The following is a 25,040-nucleotide window of genomic DNA, read 5'->3' as shown; positions in this document are numbered from 1 at the left end:
CATCCTTCTTTAAGTGTGGTGCCCAGAACTGGACACAGTACTCCAGATGAAGCCTAACCAGTGCAGAGTAGAGGGGTACTATTACTTCCCGGGATTTGGAAGCAATGCTTCTATTAATGCAGCCCAAATCTTCCCAGGGTTTGGAAGCTATGCTTCTATTTTTTGCAGCCACATCACATTGTTGGCTCATATTCAGCTTGTGATCGACAATTCCAAGATCCTTCTCACTTGTAGTCTTGTTGAGCCACATATCTCCCATCTTGTAACTGTGCATTTGGTTTCTTTTCCCTAGGTGCAGAACTTGGCATTTATCCCTAGTAAATGTCATTCTGCCAGCCCTCTAGTCTGTCAAGATCACTTTGAATTTTGTTTCTGTCTTCCAAAGTATTAGTTATCCCGCCCAATTTTGTGTCATCTGCAAATTTGATCAGCATTCCCTACACCTCCTCCTCCAAGTCATTAATAAAAATGTTGAAGAGCACTGGGCCCAGGACTGAGCCCTGCGGTACCTCGCTCGTTACCTCTCCCCAGTTTGAGAAGGTCCCATTGATAAGCACTCTTTGAGTCCAATTCTGTAGCCAGCTGTGGATCCACCTGAGAATTGTTTCATCTAGCTCACTTTGCGCTAGTTTGCTCATCAGGATATCATGGGGCACTTTGTTGAAAGCTTTGCTGAAGTCGAGGTATATAATGTCCACAGCATTCCCACAGTCCACAAGAGAGGACTGTGGGATCAAAACGTGAGATCAGAATTGTCTGGCAGGATTTGTGCTTGACAAATCCATGTTGGCTTCGAGTAATCACTGCATTGTTTTCAAGGTGCTTACAGATGGATTGCTTTATAATCTGCTCCATAATTTTCCCAGGGATCGATGTCAGACTGACTGGTCTGTAGTTCCCAGGTTCCTCCTTTTTACCCTTTTTGAAGATAGGGCAAAAGACAGATGATATTGCCTTCATTATAAAGGATCCTATCTACTTTTTCTAGGTTGATGCCTATTTTAAAACAGTTTGCCTTGAGTTCAAGATATAAGATCAAATAAAGTAAATCAGAATGCCTCAGAATAAATACAAACAAAAATGAAAATATTAACAGGTTCAAATGGGAAAGAAAAGGATAAGATGTTTGGGGATTTTGTTGACAGATAACTTGGCAAGAAGAGTATATGACAATTTGGATATTCTAATCCCCAAAATGCAGACATATCTTCAACACTTGCCTATTCGGCACTTGCCCTGGGTAGGACACACTGCTGTGATAAAAATGAAAAATTTGCCAGTTTATCTTTCTGGTATTAACTTTACTATTAATTATTCCACTGGGGAAAATACTATTCAATTTGTATTAAGGGGTTTATTAACAACAAGCTGGTTAGAGTAGAACATAAAGTATTATTTCAGTCAACTAAAGATGGATGTCTGGCAGTCCCTAATATATAACATTATCATCATGCAGCTCTTCTCACAGCTTTGTATCAATGATTTAATGGGGAGAAAAATTATTGGGATATTGAACTGTTTAGAGGACAAACTCCTCTGTCTTCTTAGATCTGCTTGGAAAGAGGTGAAAGGAAAAGAGTATGAAGTAAATGTGTATGCAGTAATTATGAAAACATGGGACAAAAATAGATGCAACTTGCTCCATATAAATCATCTTTATATTCTGTAATTTTTTCTCCTTGATTTAATGTCCGAAGAAATAGTTCTTATTTTGGAGTTTGGTTTGATAATCAGATGCATATGATAAAAGATTTAGCTGAAAACCTGCACAAAATAATGGTAATACCTGGAATTTATCTCAAAAATAGACGGATTAGTAATTCCTTTCTTTCAGTATTTGCAAATCATAACCTGTTTGTCAGAACTGAGTAGAAATAGAAATATTATAAAACAGTCATAGCTTTTTGAAAACATACTGTTTAGTAGGCCACCACAAAAAGGATTATCACGATGTGCAAGCTTATTTCCTAGACAACAGGAGATTTGATTCTTGAACAGCCTTTGATTCATATCAGAGAAGCTGAAGAAGGTAGAAGCTGAAATGTTTTGCTTTTAGATTTCAATCTTGTTTTGTTCATCACTCTATTAAATCTATTTGTATGTGTGGTGTGTGCACGTGTGTGGAAATTGAAATTGTCTTTAAAAAGTATCACCTGCAATGACAACCCCCCCCTAAACTAAATGCTAACGTGCCCTATAATTATAATTCAATTATAAATGTGAAGGTGATAGGGAGAGAACTGTTGCAAACACTGAAGTGTGTCCTTAGCACTCCAGCAACATGGGCATATGCTTTGAATAGTGTCCTGTGTTGCAGAAGGGTGTGGGGGATCCAATGAGGGTAACAAAACACACACACACTTCAGTACCAATTTCAACATTTGCCTTAACCCGTAACACCCTACAAATAAAAGACTTAAATTGAAAACATGAGTGCATTTCCTGCATTAAATCCCCTCAGAGATTTACAACTGACTCAGTCTACTCTGCCAAACAGACTGACAGAACTAGGTCAAATCTTTCTCTAGTGGCTCTAGCCAATCTTAGTCAATTTGCTGCACCTCCATCTTCAGGATTTTTTTTTAAAGTATTCATTCCAGACCTCATGGTTCCCATGTTCAGATCCCAACATGCCATTGTTCTATGAAGCGGTAGATACAGAACTACAAAGAAGGAAGCCAGATGTCAGTGGGCTCTTTTTAGTTCATAAATCTAGTTGTCTTAGCACTCTGCATTTTTGTTAACAAATCAGCAATAGCATCACTTTGCAAATTTTTGGATTGTAGCGGAGGGGACCATGGTACACAGACTAATAGCCTCAGGACTGGGTCACATTCAAGATTTTACTGTGAAGATGCAATATTAAAGGGGAGTTTTGCAATAGGAGGATTCGTTTGGGTGGTGGAGTTTGATTCCAAAAATAGCCTAAAAAGAAAAGTATTACCTTCTCCCACTGCTGTTTCTGAAATCAGCTTTGCAACCCTCACCCATGTTTCCTTTTTTAAAAAAATCCTGAGATACTCATGAGTAGTTTGGGACTCCGGGCTGTTAAACAGTGCTTTAAACTGCTGCATTAAAAATAAATTGATGTTGCTGTTATTTTATTTTTTTTAAGTGTTGCAGTAAAAGTTATCTCTACCACTACTTCAACCAATCTGGCCACTTTCTACCAATGCTGGTTTGGTTTTCCAACCAAAAAATACCCCTTCTGAAAAATACCCTCAGGTGACAGAAAAGATCAGTTTCATTCAATTGCCCCCTCCTAGGCCAAATTCAGTGCATGAAGAAACCTCATGCTCCATTGACCAGCATGCAGCCACCTATACACTGCATTTTTGCCCCAGCAAAGCGTTGCATGTCCATACCAAGTCAGCCCTTAAACTGAGCAATGTCTCAGCCTTACCTTTTCCTACATCTACGAGAAAACCTGCTTTATTTCTGACTGCCCCACACCCCATGTATGATCCTATAAATATGCAGTCTTATTATGTTAAAGGTCTTCAGTCAAGAGTGAGAAAAGGCTGGGCTTATTTTCTGGATGTGCTGCAAGGAGAGAACCTCCTTGTGAGCTTCCAAACTAGTTCACTCTTTCAGAGGCCCGATGTAAGACTATGGTTGCCAACCCTGCACTTTCTGTCTCCCTCCCCTTAACTCCAGGTGCCAACCATCCCCATGATTCTAATCTCCTCACTCTTTCCTCCACCCTCCTAATCCAGATTTCACTTTCCCCCATGCTGCTCCTAATCCCCAAACCTAAATTAGTATACAAGGAAAAAGAATAATGTATGCTCTTAAAAGGGCTAGGAGAAAGTTTGCATTAAATTTAACAGAGCAATTATATGCTTGTTTATGCAGAAGCAAGTCTCCCAAGGCTGCAACCCTACTTCCCTGGAACTGCGCCCTATTGAAAAAAATGGGATTTACTTCTGAGTGGACACGTACAATTTCACTGTTTTTAACAGTGGTACTTTCATCAGAGATAGAAGTGCCATTTAAAAGTGTTAAGACTGGGAATAACAAAAACAAAAGCACCAAAAGAGGAAAGTTCATGCATAAGAAAAAAGGCAGATTATGTTGGCTACTGCAGCCTTGTATGCAAAGGGATTGAAGATTATTTATTATGCTAAGGCTGCGCCGCTATATACAGTTACCTGGGAATAAGTTCCATTCAACTCCCTTAGACTTACTTCCCAGTAGACATTCATAGGATTACACTGCTAGGCTTCATTTCAATATAGAATTTTCTTAATTTTGATGTAGGTTTTGCGGATTTGTTGTTGTTGTTGTTCAGTCATTCAGTCGTGTCCGACTCTTCGTGACCCCATGGACCATAGCACACCAGGCCTTCCTGTCCTGCGCTCTCTCCCGGAGCATGCTCAAGTCCATATTCATTGCATCAGTGGATTTAAATACATTCAAATCTAAGAAAACAGAACCATTGGTTTCATTCCTAAGGCAGGGATGGGGAATTTGTGGCCTTCCACCATATATTGTTGGACTGAAGCTCCCATCATCCCACCATTGGCTATGCTGATGGGGCTTGCACTTTCCCCTTCCCTGCAATAAAGAACTATGAAAAGGGTGATCTGGAGTGCTAAATTGGTGGTGGGTGCTTAAGCCTTATGCCACCCAGATTTGGGGATTTGGAATATGGCATCCCTAACCCCCATGGCCCTACTCTAACCTATATGGGTGTTCACTCACCCCGGTTATTGTGGGCATGCAGTCCTCTAAGCACGGGAAAAGATGTTAGTTTACAGGCTTGTTCAAGTTCAGTTCCATTTATTACTCATAAGCCAACCAGGCTTTTGAACTCAAAACAAAGTATGTATACACAATGTCAACATACAAGGAAATCAGTCTAAGCATAAAATTTGACAAACCATTGACAACTGATTTGTATACTAAAACCATCAAATTAATTAAAATAGCTCAATGTCCTGTGTTATCATCTGTCAAAGTAAAAGACTTCCTTTTTCCTAGAGCTAGTTTAACAAATGTAACAGTGAGATATGCCACAAAATAATTTGTCCCAGACAATACGAATAAAATTTTATTTAAAGGGGAGTTACCTCTAATACCAGCAATAAGGGGGTCAAGACACTGGATCCTGAAATCTAAGCAGAATGGGCATCTCCAAAAGACAGTGAACCAAATACTTTTCCTTCTGGCATCCAACTGGGCCTCACCTACATGGGGCTTTTATTCGGGTTCTACACCACCTCCAAATCGATAATGTCAGATGATGCATGCTGTTCTCCATAGCTAACCCGGTATTTCTTGCCCTAAATTCAGGTTTTTTTCCAAACTTGTTTTGTGTTGGATTTTCCTGTCAAAGCGGCTTTAGTGCTGGTCTGTGTGACCTCAGCTGGCTTTGGTGCGGGCTGGCAGAAGCGGTGCTGAGTGGCGGAAGGGAAAGTAGCATAGGCAGGGGGAGAGCAGAGGGGTAAACATGTCTATCCAGAAGTAACTCATTGCCTTCAGTTCCACTTTGCTGAATACAGGACCAGCCCTGCTGCTTTGAAACTGCACTGTTGTGAACATGGGCAGTCACTGCCTCTCACTTTAAATAGTCATTGAGCTGGGGGCGGGGGGGGGAGCCCTGCTGTTTTGAAACTGTGCAGCTACGAAGGAGCACAGCTGAGAAACAATGGATGCCTGTTGATTCAAAGCTGTGCAACTAAGAAAAGGTGGATGCCAGGGCTGATGTTTTTCATGAACATGTACTCAGAAGCACTTCACTGAGCCCATGTTTGTGGGGTTGGGGGAAGCCTGTTGATTGGGCAGTTAATATGCAGGGTGTTTCAAAATGACGGACCCAATTTCAAAGCAGTATATTTCATGATGGCAACATGTTACAATTACACCAAAAGTTACAAATAGTTTAATGAGTTATCAAGTTTTACTAACCATTTTATAAATGCTCTATGTGCCCTCCCCTTGCTGTAGGGACAATATCGAGACGATAGTTGAATTCGTCCCAAACGCCTCTCAAAGTGTCTTCTTCCACTCAAGTCACCGCTGCTGTGATTCTGTTTTTGAGGTCATCCTGATTAGTCGCTAATGGTGGCACAAAAACATGTTCTTTGATGTATCCCCACAAGAAAAAGTCACAGGGTGTAATGTCTGGAGATCTTGGGGGCCGTTGAAACGCATGCTGCACCGCAATTGCAGATTCAGTCTTGCTGAACGGCAGAACGCAAAACGCCTTGTGTTGCGGGGTCACCATCTTGTGAATGACCTAGGCTAGAGGCTGTTTGTGCGCTGAGAGAGGCATTACGGTAATCATCTGAAACTCTATGCCCCACCCTTTCAAGTGGTAAGAGTTTCATTCATGGGCAGGTTGTGGTTGAGGAGATACAGCGATTTCAAATTGGGTCCATTTTTGAAACACCCTGTACATCAAAGACAGTCGCTCTCCCTCCTCCCTGCTCTCTGCTCTCAGCGCCTCTTGCACTCCCACTCATTCTGCTCAGTCTCTGGGTGGTGGCGGCTGCCTGCTTGCCTCATAAGCATGTGTGTGTGTGTGTGTGTGTGTGTGTGTGTATGTGGGGTATGTCATGAATGTTTACTCGTAAGCAAGTCCTCGATTGCACTTCGTTGAACATGCGAGGGAGGGGGAGCAAGCCTCCACTCATTGGCTGCCCTGCACCTAGAATCACAGAATCATAGAATAGTAGGGTTGGAAGGGGCCTACAAGACCATTGAGCCCAACCCCTTGCTCAGTGCAGGAATCCAGGTCAAAGCAACCCTGACAGATGGCTGTCCAGCCTCATCTTGAATGCCTCCAGTGTGGGAGAGCCTACCTACGCAACTGCTGACATTCATTTCTACTTGCGATGGGACTTGCCCACCCCACCCCAACTAATGCGGCTTCAGTTCTCATATACACTGCAAAAGCAGAGAAATATGGCACTGCGTATACTGTGGAAAGAGCTAATTCAATTCTGTGAGAAATGCAGATTTTGCTCAAATCGCTTCACAAAGCGTTTCTGTTTAAATTGGTCCCTGGACAATGTCTGTCCACCCTATTTTGGCCACTATATAGTCCCATAACCTCCACTGACTGCAGGGTGTTTAATCTGCATTTCACTGAGAGCCAACTAAAACCCTGTGGGCAGATAAAAGACAAATATGGGGCAGTTTTCTGAGGGGCTGCAAAATCTTTTCAGCACCAACAGGCAGACAGGGTATCAAGAAAAACACATCCGCGCTTGTGAAAGCATGGAATGTCAAGGTTGACGTGTACTTGCCATCATCCTCCAGGGCCAAGCACCTGCAAGCCTGAGCCCATTACAGGAGAAAATCATGTAGTCATAAGTACGTTGCTTGTATGATGGAAACTGTCCTCCCGCTGCTCTGAAAGAGTTTGGGGAGTTTTATCTGGTGCTTCCATTCACTACGGGTGTAGAAGCACAAGAATTAGCTTAAAGAAGGGAGGGAAGGAGGGAGGGAGGGAGAATTACCATGCACATTTCAGACTGCAATGAATTATACTGCCACACATTATTTTTCAACCTAATAGCTGTCTGTGTGTTATAGGATTAGGCCGTCAACACTCTGCCCATGAGACAAGTTTCCACATCACACTAAGGCACCGTGAGTTGGTTGTTCGTTCACTAACACGACGGATGATCAGGCTCTGTGCCTTGCCATGGCAAGTTTCCCCCCTCAGGCCTCCTGTCGGCTCCTGGCATGTATTCCAGGCACCTTTGAGGCAGAACTCATTTCCTCAGTCTCTATGTCAGCACCCTTTCTGCAATTGTTCCACTGGGATTGTCAGCTCCCGAAGGGAACCTCCCCCCGCCCCCCGCTGCATCAGATTGCCAAATGGAATTAATTTCTGAACACTTATGAATGCAATAATGCATTTGCAACCTTTTAAAAAATATTGGGGTCTTGTGCTCTTGCACAAGAACACCTGTCTACTATTTAGCCAAGCATACTGATATCCTCTTCTTGTCAATTTCATCCTCCACTTCAGGGCTTCCATTGCTAGCTAACACCTTTTATTTTAAAGGATGCTTCATGTTCTACCGAGGTAAGAACACCCACCCCTAAAGTTTCTTCTCTCTTGCAGCCACCAGCCACTTTCAGCTCCCCCCACCTCCTTTGTGGTTGTTGCTTCTCTCCACTGGTCTCTGATGCTACCTGTCATGTACACATATGGATTACAGAGAAGTGAGCGAGATCACTAAACATAGGCAAATGTAATGGAAAAGCAGTAAAACGAAGGAGGAAATTGCACAAATTTCAAGGGAGAGCAGTAAAATGGACGGGAAAATTATACAAGTTTCTTGCACAGGACCAAAAATATATTTTTTTAAATTATGAACATGTTCAGGACACTCTCCGGTGTCCTTTCTTCTTGACTTTTAGGAGCATGGGGTGGAGGGCACAGAGAAAGGAGGATGGCAGAGGCACTAACGTGATCACGAGGAGTGACAGGAATTTTTAGCCACTCTTGCCAGGTGAGTCTCTAGCCGTTTCTGACAACCCATGATGAAGTCACCCTGCTGGGTTCAGACGCCATCAAAATCCACCATGGGTATGAACAACCCAACAACAAGCTATAGGTTCTCAGGGTAGCTTGTTTGTGAAAAATAAGTCACCCAGAGGAACCCACACCCGATTCACACAACACAACAAACCACCATGACTAATCAGCCACAGTGGATTGTTGTGTCCTGAGAACCAGATCAAAGTGTGTCAGAAGCCACTTGCAGGAGACACAACAAGACTTGCACAAGAGTGCACAAATGGCCAAGAAATATAGCAAGACTTGAGCTCAACAATGCAGTAAACTGTTATAGAGCAATCATAGATAACTACAGAGATAACCTAGAGCACGTTCACAAAAATAGCTCCGCAGGAGATTGTCACAAGTTCGCAGGCAATTGGTACTCTGCAATACAACTGGTACTCACAAACAATCCACACATTAGAATGTGTCCATGTGCAGGACTGACACCGGTGGAATTAAAGTCATGCTAGAAGAAGCAACAGTTTATCGTCAGAGCTGGGGCTACAACAGTGACATGGAGATATGGAATCCATTCATCACAACACTGAAAATGCTTCAGTGCATTAAAAGCAGTGGACTAAGCTGCACATAATTAATGTTAACTTCCTTAAATATAAGCATTCAGGTCTCATATCATCAGTAGAGAATTCCTATCATCTGGGGTAAAACATATTTCTAGTAAAAGCAATCCAAGATCCAAATTCAATCTTTTAATGAAAGTCTTTATAGCTCATAAAATGCACAAAATCCCAAACAGGAATCCGCCGTTTGGTGCGCACATGCTATAAAATGATTAGCAAGCAGCTGTCAGTTGTTTCATAAGAATGTAACTCTTCCTAGGTCTTAACAAGGCACTGTAGCCAGCAGCATCAGCCATCTGCCAAGGCCCACTCTGGCAAGAGGCCGCTGCCAACTGCTGCTGCGGCTTCCTCCCCCCCCTGCTGACGAAGCTGCCTCCAGCTCCCTCCCCTCCCTTTCCCAGCCTCACCTGGTGCTGAGCATGTGAGCTGCCTCCTCTGCCCTTCCCAGCACCAGCTGGTACTGACTCCAGGAGCTGCCACTGCCCAACACATGGCCTTCTCTGCCCTGCTCTGATCAGCCTTTGCCACTGGTGCCCAGCAGTGGCTTGCTCGCTCGGTAGAGCTGGGAACATCTGGAGAAAGGGAAAGAGGAGGTAGCAAAGGCTCAAGGCCACTACAGAGGGACCCTTGACAAGTCCTAATGCCTCATATTGCACAACCTCACCTATCCATCTTGTGGCATGTACTAAGCCTAGAAATAAATTGGGCTTGGGAAGGGCAAAGAATATGGTTATAAAGTGAGAAGGGCGTAACTGCTTAGCTAGCTAATAGTCAAGTCACCCAGTATTCTCACCTTTGGATGTAGTAGGATCTGGCTCCACTGACTAGCCTCCGGCTACAAAGCAGCCAGACTTAAATGAAAAATGAAGAAGGCCTTAAATGAATAGCATACCAATTAGCAAATAGCAATAAGGAAGCATGACAGCAGCAAGCGCCCCCTAGCATTCATTCCCAGCATAGACTAACAGCACTTGGTTCTCAGCACAGCCACCTGCAGCTCAGCATAAATACATAGCTTCACTTCTCAGGCACGGCCTGATAACACTCTCACTCATTAGTATGAAATGTGCTAGGCTGCGCTATTGGCCCTTTGAATCATCTTCACGTGCTCAGAGGCTTACTAGCAAGGAAATGGCACCCATAATGAACTTAAGCAAGCATTATAGATCTCTAGGTCCCTCTAACACTATAAATGACTTGGCTACGCTCCTGGGGCCAATACAGCACCCAAGGTGAAGAGATGAGAAGGGAGCGCACAAGTCTCAGAACAGCAAACCATAAACCTGCACATGTTCTCTGCACAGACAAGCACATTCTGGATATAGAATAAGTCACGTAGAAATTATGCAAAGTTAGTGTTGGGTTACACTGTCTTAATATGGGTTTGCCTGGTTTATTCTGCATTCAGTAGGTAGACTTTTGGAATTTGATATTTTCTGACAAACCCTGACAGAATTGGGATCCCAAGGACAAGAATGTTAGACAGGAGGAGGCAGAATAGGAGGCAGAATAGGTTCCTATGGAAGAAGGAATGGGTATTCTGCAGGACAGAGCAACGTTCTCCACTGACCACCAGAACACTATCCAGGCCCCCACTTTTTGGAGACCATATCAGACACTGCAACAGGTTTCCAGGTATGTTTCCTAAAGCATCTTCGCTCCTTGCATGAAGTGGTTCAAAATGTGTATTTTAGAGAGCAAATATGCGGTTAAAACATGTCATAGCAGCATAGTGACCTCGCAACTTTAAAGGGGCAAGGAGGGTCAAGAATCAGTAGGTGATAGTGGAGCTTAATTGACAGTGCATCGATGATACTTTCACTGTGCTCACACAAACCTCTGAAGCCTTTTTTTTTTGCTTGGATCAATTATATTGATCTGGATATAAAATGTACTTGTCATATGAACAAATGCCTTTTTTGGATGTTATGGCCTATGCCAGTGATGGCAGCATTTGTGTAAAAGGGTTTGTCAAACCCACTGATAAAAATTCACTTTTATATTTCTCTAGCAATCATCCTAGGCATTTGAAAATTAATCTCCCCTATGGCCAGTTTTTATGTTTAAAAAGAAACAGTAACATTGACTACATGTATAATACACATACAGATCTTTTTACCAGGGAATCGACACAAAGGGGTTTTCTGAAACATGTCATCTCTTTGTCTAGCCCTAGAGCCAATATAATGGACAGTCCCTGTTTGATTCCTGAACCAAGGCAAGGAGCAACAGATTGTTTTGATCTCTGGAATTTAACCATCTTTCCCAGATAATTAAACACATCATTTATAAGCACTGGCATCTGGTCCAGGGCATACCAGGCAGCAGGAACTATCCACTTGTTGGAAGTCTTGCAAAATCCCACTTTGGTGACAGACTGGTTCATACAGATTTGGTACACAGAATGCCTTGTCCCCAAAACGTCAGGTGACATTATAATTGTGGACACTGTATGTGCTGCCTCACTCCGGGAGAGAGCGGAGGACAGGAAGGCCTGGCATGCTGTGGTCCATGGGGTCACAAAGAGTCAGACACGACTTAACGACTGAACAACAACAACATGTGCTGCCTACAATTCCTGCTGATTAAGGGATTTATCAGTCCGGTGGATAACAAAAAATATACCTTAAGATAATTTACCAACTGCAGTTCAGATCATATTATTTATGTAATCAGGTGTCCTTCTCCCCAGTTATATGTGGGACAAACTTCCAGACCACTCTTCTGGGTAAGAATCACAGAGCAAAAAGCTAAGATTCATACACAAAATTTGGAAGCCACACGGAACGTGCATTTTTTGCAATACCATCATCCACCTGATTCACTTAGATCTTTTGCTTTGGAATATATTAATCATATTCCTTGAATTTACTCTGTGTATGGTCGGTACTACACCCCATTGTATTCTTGAGAAGCATTTTGTACATTGTTAAATAGAGACCTTGAGTCATTAACGGCATTGTTTTATTGTTTATTTGATATTTATATACCTTTAAATATAATAAAAGCCCTAAGCAGTTCACATATAAATATTAAATATTTATTAACATTAAATAAAAGCCCTAAGCAGTTCACATATAAATATTAAATATTTATTAACATTAAATAAAAGCCCTAAGCTGTTCACATATAAATATTAAAATCACATTTAAAATACAAGATTAAAAACACAAGATTAAAAACAATCCCACTTACAATAAAAGTAATACAAGTGGCAGTAAGATGGAGCAGCATGATTACTGCAATTACAGCCCAGGGAAAGCCTGGGTGAACAAGTGCGTTTTCAGGAGGCATCTGAAAGATGCCACATTTTCTGCCTCCTGAACTGCATGAAGGAGGGTTTTCCAAAGGGTGGGTGCCATTACCGAGAAGGCTGCTGTGTGGCAATTTCAGAGTTGTTGCACAGATGAGTTGGATCATATGGGCATGTACACACTACATATTGATTCTAGGCATATGATCCCATTATATATTGGTTAAATTGAGACACAATGTGTACACTATATCACTATACCCCTTAGTTTGATATTTTGTCCTTTTAAGCACTGCTGTGTGCTTGACATACGATACATATATGTGAGTTTTGAGGTGTACATACACTACTCATACGTTTGAAGTAAAAGGCTTATATTTTCATTTTTGTGTGCATAATTCTGCTCCCTTGTATAATATACCACTTCTCGAGTCCTTTGATTTGTTTGGTTTAAGGCTGTTAAGAAACCTGTATCATCCTCACAGAAGCTCACTCCTCAGGATTGTGTAGGGAAGAGCCATGACACTAATGGCTTACAGCTGGACATAGGACTCCTTTATGTGACACCTTTACTTGGACTTCTTCACACTTTTCAAAGTCATTCCAAGAACTCTGCAGCCTAAGGACTGGTTAGTTAGCTCAAATCTATGCATCCATTTAAGCTCCACGATCGCCTACTGATTCTTGCCTCTCCTTGGCCCTTTAGGGTTGCCAGGTCACTGTGCTGCCATGACATTTCCTCCTCAGGCTCTAGAAACTAAGCCTAGCATGGCTATATACCGCTGGCTCCCTCCTCCTCCTCACTTCCTGCCAATAGTGCAGAATGTCCTATCTCTAGGCCCCATGCGTCGTTTGCCCCAGACCTACTTTGTCCTCCTGAACTCTGTCTCTTGACTAACCATTGTTCTCTTGTGTTCCTGCTTCACAGGGCATTCCCTAGTCTGTCCTGCTTTCTTTAGCCACCCTGTCTCTCGACCAGCTTCTGTAGTGCTCCTCTGTACCCTTCTGATCATATGAACAATGAAGCTGCTTAAGAGCTCCCCGCTCATTTCAGTTCCCCTTCTCTCCCTTCTTCTAAATACAGCTTGTGGCCCTCCAGAGGTTTTGGCCTACAACTCCCACCATCCCTCACCATTGACCTTGCTGGCTATGACTGATGGAAGTTGTAAGCTGAAACACCCGGAGGGCCACAAACTGCTCTGCCCTATAAAAAACCTCATTCTCGCTAAACCCTCCATCAGGTTCCTCTTTCTCAAAGGATCAAAAAAGATACTACTTTAAATGTGGGTCTAGCAGGTATGTCTTCTTTCCACTGTCACGCTAAAGTAGGCATGGGGACAATCCAGATCTTAAAAGCTCCTCTCTCCCCTATACTAGGGTTCCCATCTAAACATTTAAAGCAACGTCTGTTTTGGCCCCCAGTCTATTCCTAGCGGGCCTGAAAGTCTTTCAGTTACAAGACCAGGATTCTGAACAGTGATGAGCACCACTCCTCTCCCAGACCCTAAAAAGGAGATGCAGTCCTTCAAGGCAAGTGCCACAGGGCAGAGAGAGTAGGCGATCTGCCCTGACCTCAGTATGGTTCAGGAAATCCTAACATTAATTCCTGAAGAGGCAGCTCCCACCCAAGGCTAACCCATTACAAAGAATTTCTGCATTACATTTTGCTTCTAAAGCAGTTATTCTCAGAGGTGAGCAACTTGTGGCCCATGCAGATATTTCGGCCTACAACTCCCATCAGCCCTAGCCAGCATAGCCAATGGTGACAGATGATGGGAGTTGTAGGCCAAGGCATCTGGAGGGCAACCCACCCCTGCCTGAGAGAGAGAATTCCAGATACATCTTTCTTTTTTCAAAAGGTAGGCAGAGAAATGAGCTCTCACCCCCTCTTTATAAAAAGCAGTAATATGAATTGTGTAACATTCAAATATAGACACTATTCCGTTTTATGAGATGGCAGAGTCAAAAGAAAGTATTGTCTTCAGAAGGAAATATTTGGCCTAATCATCTTTGTAAACATATGCAAAGCATCAGGTAACCAAGTTGCTCCATGCTCACTCAGTTCTGGGCTCTTAAATGTGCCAGATCAATAGAGTATTTGCTCTTTATTGGTGAAGAACAAAAGAGATTATAGGACACTTAAATTAGCAAGGGAAAAAGAGTAGATGAATTGCTCCATTCCAGACTGGAAATACCAGTGAACAATAAAGAGCAAACCATTGTTTGGATGGACTGGAAAGAACGGCACAGCCTAGCCAGGTTGTTTCTTGTCTTACACACATAATCAGTTTATTTTATTAACATTATACTAGTGCAACCCTGTTTTTAGCAGTTGTACATTATTTGATTCTTACTTTGAAAAAAAATATCATTTTTGATATTATCCAAAAACTAGGATCTACAAGGACAGAGCCCCTCCAGTGAATCCCAGAGAGAAGATGGATGTTACAATTATGGATTACAAGGAGCATTGAGAAGAAGAGCAATAGCTGCAGTCCCAAAAGAACAACCTGGGACGAAGACCCCCAAAAACTGCTCAACAGGCAGAAGTGAGTGACCATGGCACCACACTGTGAGGTTGATCAGAAACATTGCTGCCACCTACTTGACAGAGAGGCTGAGAACACGAGGAGGAAGGAAAAGCTGGAGAGCACTAACAACAAAGGTCCGCATAGTTAAAGCAATGGTATTCCCCACAGTAACTTATGGCTGCGAGAGCTGGACCATAAGGAAGGCTGAGCGAAGGAAGAGAGATGCTTCTGAACTGTGGTGCTGGAGGAAAATTCTGAGAGTGCCTTGGAGTGCAAGAAGATCAAACCAGTCCATCCTCCAGGAAATAAAGCCAGACTGCTCACTTGACGGAATGATATTAAAGGCAAAACTGAAGTACTTTGGCCACATAATGAGAAGACAGGATACCCTGGAGAAGACGCTGATGCTAGGGGAAGTGGAAGGCAAAAGGAAGAGGGGCTGACCAAGGGCAAGGTGGATGGATGATATTCTGGAGGTGACGGGCTCAACCTTGGGGGAGCTGGGGGTGGCGACGTCCGACAGGAAGCTCTGGCGTGGGCTGGTCCATGAAGCCACAAAGAGTCGGAAGCGACTGACCGAATAAACAACAAAACTGGCAGCAACATCACAATCATGTATGCCGTCCAAGCCTTGGCTGTGCTGAGACTTGCCCTGCACGACACTAGCACAGAGCTTGGACTGCTGGGGCTACCATACCACCAGTCCTTTAGCCAGGCAGTCGCCTGTATCTTTCTCTGTATTTTCTTCTCAGGTGAGGCAATCTTATGGGGGAGAGAGAGGAAGAGGAATTGCCTTTTCCAAGGCCCTGCCTGCTCGTGTGGGGGATCAGAGGGTGTCCCTTTTTCTTTGGCTGTTTTCTTTTTCATTTTACTTTTCCCTCCCATCGATACCAACTGGAAGGAAATAAACTATGCCAACTCTAAGGCTGGTATAATTCTTCCCCTATATTAGGGGAAGGTTGGAGGCACGGGACGTCCTGTGAATCCACAGCTCCTCTCAGCATGTCCCCCCCCTCCGAACGCCTCCTTTTTGTGCGAACACTGGTTGGAGACTTTCCCGGAGATCCACAGAGGGTGGCTTGCAAGAATGGGCCCTCCCTCTTTCTCCATCCCCAGAGTGGGATCCAAAGAATCCTATGGCCTGTGGGATCCCATCCCAGGGACCACAGAAACATACCCCCTCCTCAGAGCACCCATCTATCTTTTCCCCCTGCTGCTGCTCAGACGAATGGGACTTTTTTTTAATTATTATTATTCTCAGGGGTATGTGTATGCACATTCATATGGTAAAGCAAAAGAGAAACTGAGAAGGCCATACATGAGCCCTGTGAAGCACCTTTACTGTACTGGTGAAACTGATGATGGGTTTCCTCCAATGGTTCCATGGCAGAAGATGAGGCAGGAGAGGGGAGAAGAGACAGGGAAGTGAACGGTAGAGGGAGGAAGCTAATGCAGAATGGGAGCTCCAAATCATCACCAGCCACGACTCTGCACGAGGTGGGACAACAGCATTGTGTCACATCTAAAAGCTTTGGGTTATACTGATAGAACTAAAAAACCAAAACAATCACTACAAACCAGCACCTCAACACCACAAAACACACAAAAGAATGCAAGAGTTTGGGAGGAATCTCACCTCAGGAATAACCAAGTGAACAAACAGTGCCGATCCTAGAGAAAAAGGCTAGTGCAGAAGTAGCCAGAGGGATCTCCAGGAAAACTAGTTGCCAACAAATAGACATTCTCACTACACAAGACCTCTAATACAAGCTAAAACTTTTAAATGCCCTCAGTTAACTGTCATGACAATTAGCAATCTGTATTGTTTCTATCTTCTCAGAAAGAAAAATGAGCCACTGTGTTTGCAGATGCATCCCTTAATTACCAATTCCTCACTTCAACAATAGTAGGGTAAGCTGAAAGGAAACACTGCCCAGACTTTTACCTACAGTAAAGGATTGATTGGGGTACGAAAGACTACAAACTAATGGAGATGCCTGGCTTAATTAATAAGAGGTCTTGCTTCTTAAACACACAAAGGTGACCACTTTATTATTGTTTGTTTCTCAACCCCAATTCTCCCTTTGCCTAAAAATCTACAAGCCTATTTATCCAAACTACCTTCTTTAAAAAAAGCAAAAAAAAAATCAGTCAGGTGTTCCACATGGAATAGTATTCTGAGGGTTATTTAGTGCACATTCGGAGCCAGGGGTCACTAAGACCCAACTCCGTTACCTGTTCCAAATACAACAGCTCAGACCTGGAATGTGATATTAAAGGCATGGGCATGTGCAGAGTACCTTACCTCCATCACGGAGTATCAACAGCCCACTGCCTCACAGCTGTGCTATTAGACAGCAGGGCTTTCAGGTCTGAGGGCCCAGGTTCCAAGCAGATTTGACTGAACCCTGCAATCATTTCAGCAATGAATTGCGGCTGTTTAAAGTACGTTGGTAGAGCCAGGAGGATAGAGACTTCTCGTTTTCAAAAACATAGGGGCAAGCACATCCATCCCCGCGCCCCCACCTGGCACTAGCAAGGCTGCTGGCCATGGTCAGTCCCTTGGAATGCCATCATGCAGGCACGTTGCCCACCCCCAAATCACCTGCATCGGTCACACCAGCTGGGGGAAGGAACGGACAAGGTGGTGATCAGAAGCCAACTTCAAGCCTCTATCGCCAAAACAATGCTTCCCGTCTTCGCTGTGCGCAGGTTTTTGAAATCGACAGGTCAAGCGGGCACACTGGCCCAGAGATGTGAACGTGGAAGCCACATTCCTCCCTCCCCCCACGCCACTTATTCTTCAGAGAAGTTTGATCTGTACATCCCACAATCCCCGCCCGCTCCTGAGGTTACGAGCTGCAAGCCCCCGCCCGCCCCGCCCCCAATACCTCCAGAAAGGGAGAAGACGAAGACCCGCCGGACGGACGGACGGGCGAGCACCTGCCTGCTGTGGAAGTGCAAGGGGGCAGGGGAGAAGGACCTTCCCATCGGGCGCGGCGGGAAATGGCCGGCCGCGTCTCACCTTTCGAAAACCACGCGGATCATCAAGATGCAGAAGGCCACGGGGAAGACCAGGTAGAGGTCCTCCACCTGAGGGAACGTGGCTTCCTCGGTGCTCTTCAGATCCGCCCAGGTGATGTTGTGCGGCAGCCAGAACCTCTCGTTCCAGAACCAGGCGAGGATCCCTGCCATCTTTGCTTTGTCTGCCTCGGACGGATCCGCTCCGCTCCGCGCCGCCGCTCTCGCGTGTCGGCCCTGTCTTTTCCGGCTGCTGCGAAGGATGCTCCGCCGCGCGAGTGCGTGCGCGGCTGAACTCGCCTTATATCCTAGAGCCGCGGCGGCCGCCGCCGCTCCAAACCCCTCCCTGAGAAGCAGCAGCACAGCCCGCCGCCGCCGACCGGGGCCCGCCCAGCCCGCCAGCCCCCCGCCCTGGACGCCTCGCCTGCACAGCGGCTGAGAGCGGGAGGGCCGCCCCGTCGCCGCACGGTCCTCCAGGACGCGCCCTCCGATTGGCTGCGCGGGGTGTCAGCCGGCGGGCGACGCGCAAAGCCCTAACGCTCCCTCCGCAGCTGCTCTCCCGCCGCGCCGCCTGCGGGCGCCGCTTCCGACGCGCGGGAGCCTCTCGCCGTGCGGGCGGGCGGTAGGCGCCTCTCGCTCTTAACTCAGAATTATTATTATTATTATTATATTACTACTACTACTACTTAATTATTTTAAATAGTTACCAATATCTGACCGAATAATTTATTATTGGAGGTATTATTAGTCACCTAAAATACCTACAGGGCTCTCCAGTGTTCAATATGGTGCCCACAGGCACCAATGTGACCATGGAGATCTCCCTTCGCACCTGCCAGGCTCCTTGCCTTTCCCAATTTTTATTTTATTTCTCAATATTATATATATATATATATATATATATATTAAAAAAAAACTGGGAGGTCGCCATGCTGCATAGCAAAGGGTTGCCCTCCAGCGCCATCATTATTTGGGTTCAAAGTTTTGTGTTTTAGAATTCAGACCTCCACCCTTGCCTTGTCCTTAGGTTCTTTGGTAGACTACTTTTCTTTTAGTCTCACCAGTTTACTTTCTGGGAGATCAGTGTTTTGTGGCGTTAGGTTCTTTGGTAGATTACTTTTCTTTTAGTCTCACCAGTTTACTTTCTGGGAGATCAGTGTTTTGTGGCCTTAGGTTCTTTGGTAGACTACTTTTCTTTTAGTCTCACCAGTTTACTTCCTGGGAGATCAGTGTTTTGTGACTGGCCATGGCCACCATGGTCGCCATTTGATGAATGGGAAAGCCCCCCCTGCCCATGGCAACTATTTTGTGAGAATGCCTGCAACTCTCAAAATTCCAAATGTGCCCACTGACCCAAATATGTTGGGGGACCCCTAATGTAGGTAGAATAGGAAAATTAACACAGGCCCTGTCCTCAGACTTACAATCTTTGTCTTTTTTTAAGTGATGAAAAAGGAATGGGAAGGGAAGAGAAAAAGAAGCAAATCCATGGAGGATAGATCTATTCAGACCTATTGGTCATGATGGCTATATGGAACTCCGTGTTCAGTGGCAGTGTGCAACAGCAGGAGAAGTTATTGCCTTCAGACCCTAACTGAGGTTTCCTGGAGGCGTCAGGTAGGCAGACTGCTAGACTAGATGATCCTTTGCTTGGAATTAGTAAGGTCTTCTTATGTCCTTTAAAATATTTGAATTCTCAGATTCCCCATATGTTCTTCCAGGGACCTAAGCTGGGTGTGTATGGATAAAGCACCCCATGCAGATAAGTGAGGGATGGGCCATCATTACAGCTTCTAGGTCCAGGCCTTGAGAAAACTTCTATAACTTTAAAAGTTGCAGAAGAGGGGGAGTTTTGTCAGGTGCTGCTTAGCCTGTCATTGCAGCGTTGTAATGTAAAAAGCAGTGCAGGGTTAAATTCTCTTATCCATGCTACTTGTTATGATGTAGGAGTTCCATTTCCAATGGTGTGAGCCTACTACTCTCAGGGTCTAGCCAGAGCTTGCAATTATATGCACCATGGAGGGGAAACCGAGATTAAAGTTATAGGCCAAGAGCTAACAACCCTCCCTCAATCAGGTAGCAACAGCAGCTTCCAATAAGTTTGCATCTGAGTACATACGTGGGCAACAAAACCCAGGTATGTTTCTCCCTACATTGGGGAAATTAATGGGGAACTCCTGCAAAAAAGAATACTTAGTTTTTAGTTTAATCAGCCCAATTCCTAATGATATTTACTTGGAAGAAAGTCCATTTGATTTCAAAGGCACTGACATCCAAGTATATTTAGAATGCAATTATACCTCTCTCTCTCTCTCTCTCTCTCTATCTCATCAGAAGCAAGTCATGTTGAATTCAGTGGGTCTTACTGCTCCCAGGGAAGTAACAGGCTTAAGAATGCACCCAATAAGGCTGCCACTCTCCCACCCTACCCCGCTCCTGTGCCTTTAACAGCAGCCTTACAGAAATATAATAAAGGTTTTTGTGGCAGAGAGAGTGATGGGGAAAACTTCATTTTTGCATGTCAGGTTGCTGTTAAGACCAACAGGAGCAGGACATGTTTGTACCCTAACAGCCAAAGAATGACAAATGATTGAATGCTGACTACCATCTGTACACAGAACATATTTATCAATGTTTCTTTTATTTTTACTAGTCAGTCAACTACTCAACAATTCTCACAGGATTCTATGACAAAGGGTGTAATATATACAGATGTAATATAGAAGGAGAATTTGCAGCACATTCCTGATCACAGGATGAGCCTGGCTTCATCCCTTTGCAATTTGACTGATGAATATGCATACCACTGAACTGTGTGCAGGTTCAGCTATGAGTCTTTTCCTTACACACACACACACACACACATTTTTTGTCATAGTCCAGCCCGAGGGGGCTTGTAGCCCTGCCCATGGAGGTGTGTCACTCACCTGCCCATGCCCTCACTGACCCAACCCTTTCCCTCCCTATTTTCCATCAATTCCATTGCATAGATCTTCATCAATACACATACCCTCTATGTCAGTATCTCACTATCACTCAATCGCGAAATGGCACAAACATGCATTTGCGCTATCATGTGATAGATCATTAGTTCAAGGGTTCTTGCGATCTTCTGTTGTAGTCAATGAGGTTTGTTCCCGAAAATGCACTATCACACGTTTGCAGTATCACATGATAGCACATTTATTCAGGGGTACATGCTAATGCGGACGCCTAGTATTTAGAGGGAAAGGGGAAAAAAATGGGCAGAATCGGGCATAGGTCCTGGAAGTCTTCTCAGGGGAGTAACTTCTGTTGTGATCAATGAGGCTTTTTTTTTTTCCCCTTTCCCTCTAAATACTAGGCGTCCGCATTAGCATGTACCCCTGAATAAATGTGAGATTGCCATTACAAGGAGTAGAGCCTGGAGCGGGGAGCCTCTCTTATTGGTTGAGCACCCCCTGCCAGTCTGATTACATTCACTTCCAGTCCTTCCACCTCAGTGACTTATAATGGTGCGGTGCGGTCCTTTGTGGAGCCCTGTGCGTAGCCATGCCAATTCCATGAAAAATCCAGTATTCCTTCGTTTGCTTCACCCTTCCATTGTCGTGGAAACACGGCCTTGGAGAGCAAGTCCAGCCCAGGATAGTCTTAGAGCTGAGCTAAGCCTAAAAATGTGAGGGATGCCCAAGCAAAAAGAATGAGCCTCAAGCCCCCAACTTGAGGAAGCAGTTCAGGGTTTCAGAACAAGGACTTGATGGCTTTGAGACTGGATTCAGGATGCGGCAGAACAAAGGGAACAATCAATTGATTCCGGGTAATGAAAAGAATTATGGGGCCACGGTGGCTTAGTGGTTAAGACGCTGAACTGCAGACTGGAAGGTCGGCAGGACAGCAGTTCGAGACCCGAGTGCTGCGTGACGGAGTGAGCTCCCGTCTTCAGTCCCAGCTTCTGCCAACCTAGCAGTTTGAAAGCAAGAAATTGCAAGTAGATAAATAGGTACCGCCTCGGCGGGAAAGGTAACAGCGTTCCGTGCACCTCGGTGTTCAGTCATGCCGGCCACATGACCATGGAAGCGTCTTCGGACAGCGCTGGCTCTTCGGCTTAGAAATGGGGATGAGCACCGCACCCTAGAGTTGGACACGACTGGTTGGGGACACCTTTACCTTTTTAATGAAAAGAATGTTCAGGGAGATTCATTGCCACTTGATTTAGTTAAATCTAACTGGCTGTGCAGGGTGAGAGCTGCATGCTAGAAGATAATTTCCTACTGGTATTTAAAAAACACACACACAACAGTATCACAAAGGGTGCTCTGGTGATGTCTAAATATATGTTGACTTGTCTGGTGAGTAGGAATGCTTCAGGATTGACCATACTTCCCACCTAAGGTCTGGATTGGCCAATTCAAAGGCGCCTCTCTGGGTTAGCTGGCTAAGCCATAACTCAGCACTCAGGTAGGCATTTGCATATTTCCATAGTTTCATGGGAGCAACTCCTTTTAATATAGTCAATGGAGGAAACATGCATGCAAGTTTATGTCATTCCTGGCAGTTTTCCATGCCTGTGGCTCTGCTGAATTTTCTGGAACAAAATGGATTCTTGAGCCAAAGTGTCAGAATAATGTCAATAAAACTTCAAAGCACAATTACACATATAGGGAGAGCCAGTGGTCATCATGAGTTACCTACTGCTAATCGAGGGTTTAATCCTTGAATAACCCACGATGGGTGGGTTTGCACAACACAGCACAACCCCTGATTGTCCCAATCGGGTTGCATAGTGAAAACAGTGGCCACATGTGCCTGGCTCATCATGGACTAAGTAACCCATACAGTGACTCAGCCGTGTCACATGAACCAGGTCAGTGAGTCTAAGGGCTTCTCCACATGGGGCTTTTATCCTGCTATTAAGATTGGTTAATCACAGAAGTTTGTGGGTCCTGCACACAACATTGTCAACCTCCAGCACCTCTCCTGTGCTTTCTGACCATTTCCGTGGCTTTATTTGAAACTGAGATAATGAGGTTAAAAAAACCATGAATTTGTCCGTGTAAAGAGGGAATTGTGCTATAACAGCAGTGCCAACCAGTGGCTGTATAATGAAACATACAGAACTTGCAGGCCCCCCCAAAAAGAGGAAGTGTATGTGAGCTGATCTTAATCCCGCAAAGAATCTGGAAGCAGAAGCCATGGTAAAGTTGCAGGATGAAAAGCCTGGTGTGGAGAAGCTCTGAATGTGTCTGCCACAGAATTCACATACGCAGAAGCGGGGACAGGTTTTGTCTGAAGTGGGCTTCCCTGTCTTTTAAGTCTGAGGCAGGATGTTAGTAGGGTCATATATTTAGAACTATTGACTTGTAAGAAAGTATTGGAAAAAGATTGTCTCAGCAGCTGTTCTAATGCACCAATAATGCACCTTACTTCAGGGCAAGATACTGCAGAGAAGAAACAATGACCACATACTTGTTTTATAGGTCATCCTTGGTATTGGCAAGAAAGAGTTGTTTTGTTTTGGCTATCTTCAGGAGAGCAGAGGTAATAAAGATCACATTGGATAGGGGTTTGCAACAGAAATCTGAAGGAGGATACTGTGGAAAGAATGCAGAAGATGATAGCCCTAAAACACTCCAATGCAACTGAAACTTAAGAACAAACTTTGCTGCAATTAACCTCACACATTGTCTTTAAATGTGTGATCTGGACTTAAAGCCAGATACTGCATCTCAATGACTGACATTTAACAAAACTGAATAGTAGTCTACCTGACACATGTCCAGGGTTTTGTTTCTTTGGTCTTGCTTTAGTGTTTTACATAGTGTTTTACCTTCCATAAAAATACGGCCTGATGAAGCTACTATTTTCTATTTATTGCAGGAAAAAGGATTTGTAAGGACATTTGAAGATAGAAACGCCTGGATTCCTACACATTCCTTCAATGTGAAGACAAAAATCAAAGCTGCTTGCATGCACTATTTTTCCCTAAAATGGCTGTTGTTCTATGCATAGAGATTGCAGCAGTAGCTCTGAATGTAAATATATATATTTGAAAGCATAAAAAATAATAATAATAATAAAGAAAAATGGTTAACCTACTGGTGCTCCCTGGTCATGCAGATTCATTTTTACCAATAGCTGCAGGTGGATAGCAGCAGGTGGTTCCCCCCCCCCATACACACACACAAGCCCCCCCCTTAAAACATACAAATTAACTAGAAAATACATGCCTTCTTGATAGACCTGTGACATCAAGACTGCTTTTGGGGATTGTTCTATGGATAAGAAGAAAAAAATAGACAAGTTTTAGAGAAAGAGCCTTTTTTTTTTCAATATAACAACCCCAGAAAGGAATGAATGAATGAATGAAAATATATATATATATATATATATATATATATATATATATATATATAAAAATAAATAAAATGAACTTGCCTGCAGGCATACTGCTCCTCCTTTAGAATATTGAAGGGTGTTTTAGTTTTTCTGCGGGGATAAATTGGGAAAAGAAGCATAAACTGTATTGCATTTTATTTTAGTTTATCTGCACTAAATATTTATTTAGCTGGCAGAAGGAAAAAGAGTTAAGGTATACTCACATGTAAGTAGGCTTCCAGGTCCTCACCCTTCAGGTTTGGGGGTGTAAAGACACAGAGAAGTGCGGGCTCTTTTTATCAGCGCTAGTCCTATTGTGTGAATTCAGGTACTGTGATTGGATAAAGTTAAGGATCCCCCCGCCCCTAAGGTTGGCCTCCAACCCATCACTAAAAGTTAGTACCACCTACTCAAAAACAAAATGGGGTTTCAGGTCCCCTGTAATCTACACTGCCCCCATCTGGAGAATGCAGCATGAGCCTTTTCGGGACCAGCCCTCTGACCTGTATTGAAAACTAGTGATAGAAGTTGATTCTTTCAAAAATGATTCTGACAAAAATAAAATATTAAAAAGGAAATAGTTTCCCCCTGCATATAAATGCAGAAAGTCGGGGGGGGGGTCCCCTACCACCCCATCATGTTTATTTAAAAAAAATGGATACCTATGTATCCATCATTTTAAAGACAGTTATTGTGTTTTTTTCCCTCTCTCCAATATCAGATGTTTACATTAATGCTTTTTTTTTTTTTACCAAGCTGCTAACAGCAAATGTGAG

General features: G+C 44.0%; 1 protein-coding gene and 1 long non-coding RNA gene across 3 annotated transcripts in view; one reads left to right on the top strand and one right to left on the bottom strand.

The window, feature by feature from the left end:
- Nucleotides 1-18,398, bottom strand: part of CERS6 (ceramide synthase 6) — a 150,698-nt gene extending 132,300 nt beyond the window's left edge. For both annotated transcript variants that reach the window (XM_084812136.1, XM_084812146.1), the window contains exon 1: nt 17,915-18,398. In XM_084812136.1, the coding sequence (XP_084668262.1) occupies nt 17,915-18,084 (170 nt within the window). In that variant the 5' untranslated portion in view covers nt 18,085-18,398. The remainder of the gene's footprint in view (nt 1-17,914) is intronic.
- Nucleotides 18,399-18,474: 76 nt separating this feature from the next.
- On the top strand, nt 18,475-23,985 carry LOC146358483 (uncharacterized). Its single transcript, XR_014784620.1, has 3 exons — nt 18,475-18,532; nt 19,355-19,527; nt 23,767-23,985. It is a non-coding gene; the product is annotated as an uncharacterized LOC146358483 (long non-coding RNA).
- The last annotated feature ends 1,055 nt before the right edge of the window (nt 23,986-25,040 follow it).

This window comes from Heloderma suspectum, chromosome 1 (assembly GCF_057233095.1).
Source record: "Heloderma suspectum isolate Gila_16-S chromosome 1, 16-S_ref, whole genome shotgun sequence".
NCBI lineage: Eukaryota > Metazoa > Chordata > Lepidosauria > Squamata > Helodermatidae > Heloderma > Heloderma suspectum.
This window is presented reverse-complemented; position numbering and strand designations above follow the sequence as displayed.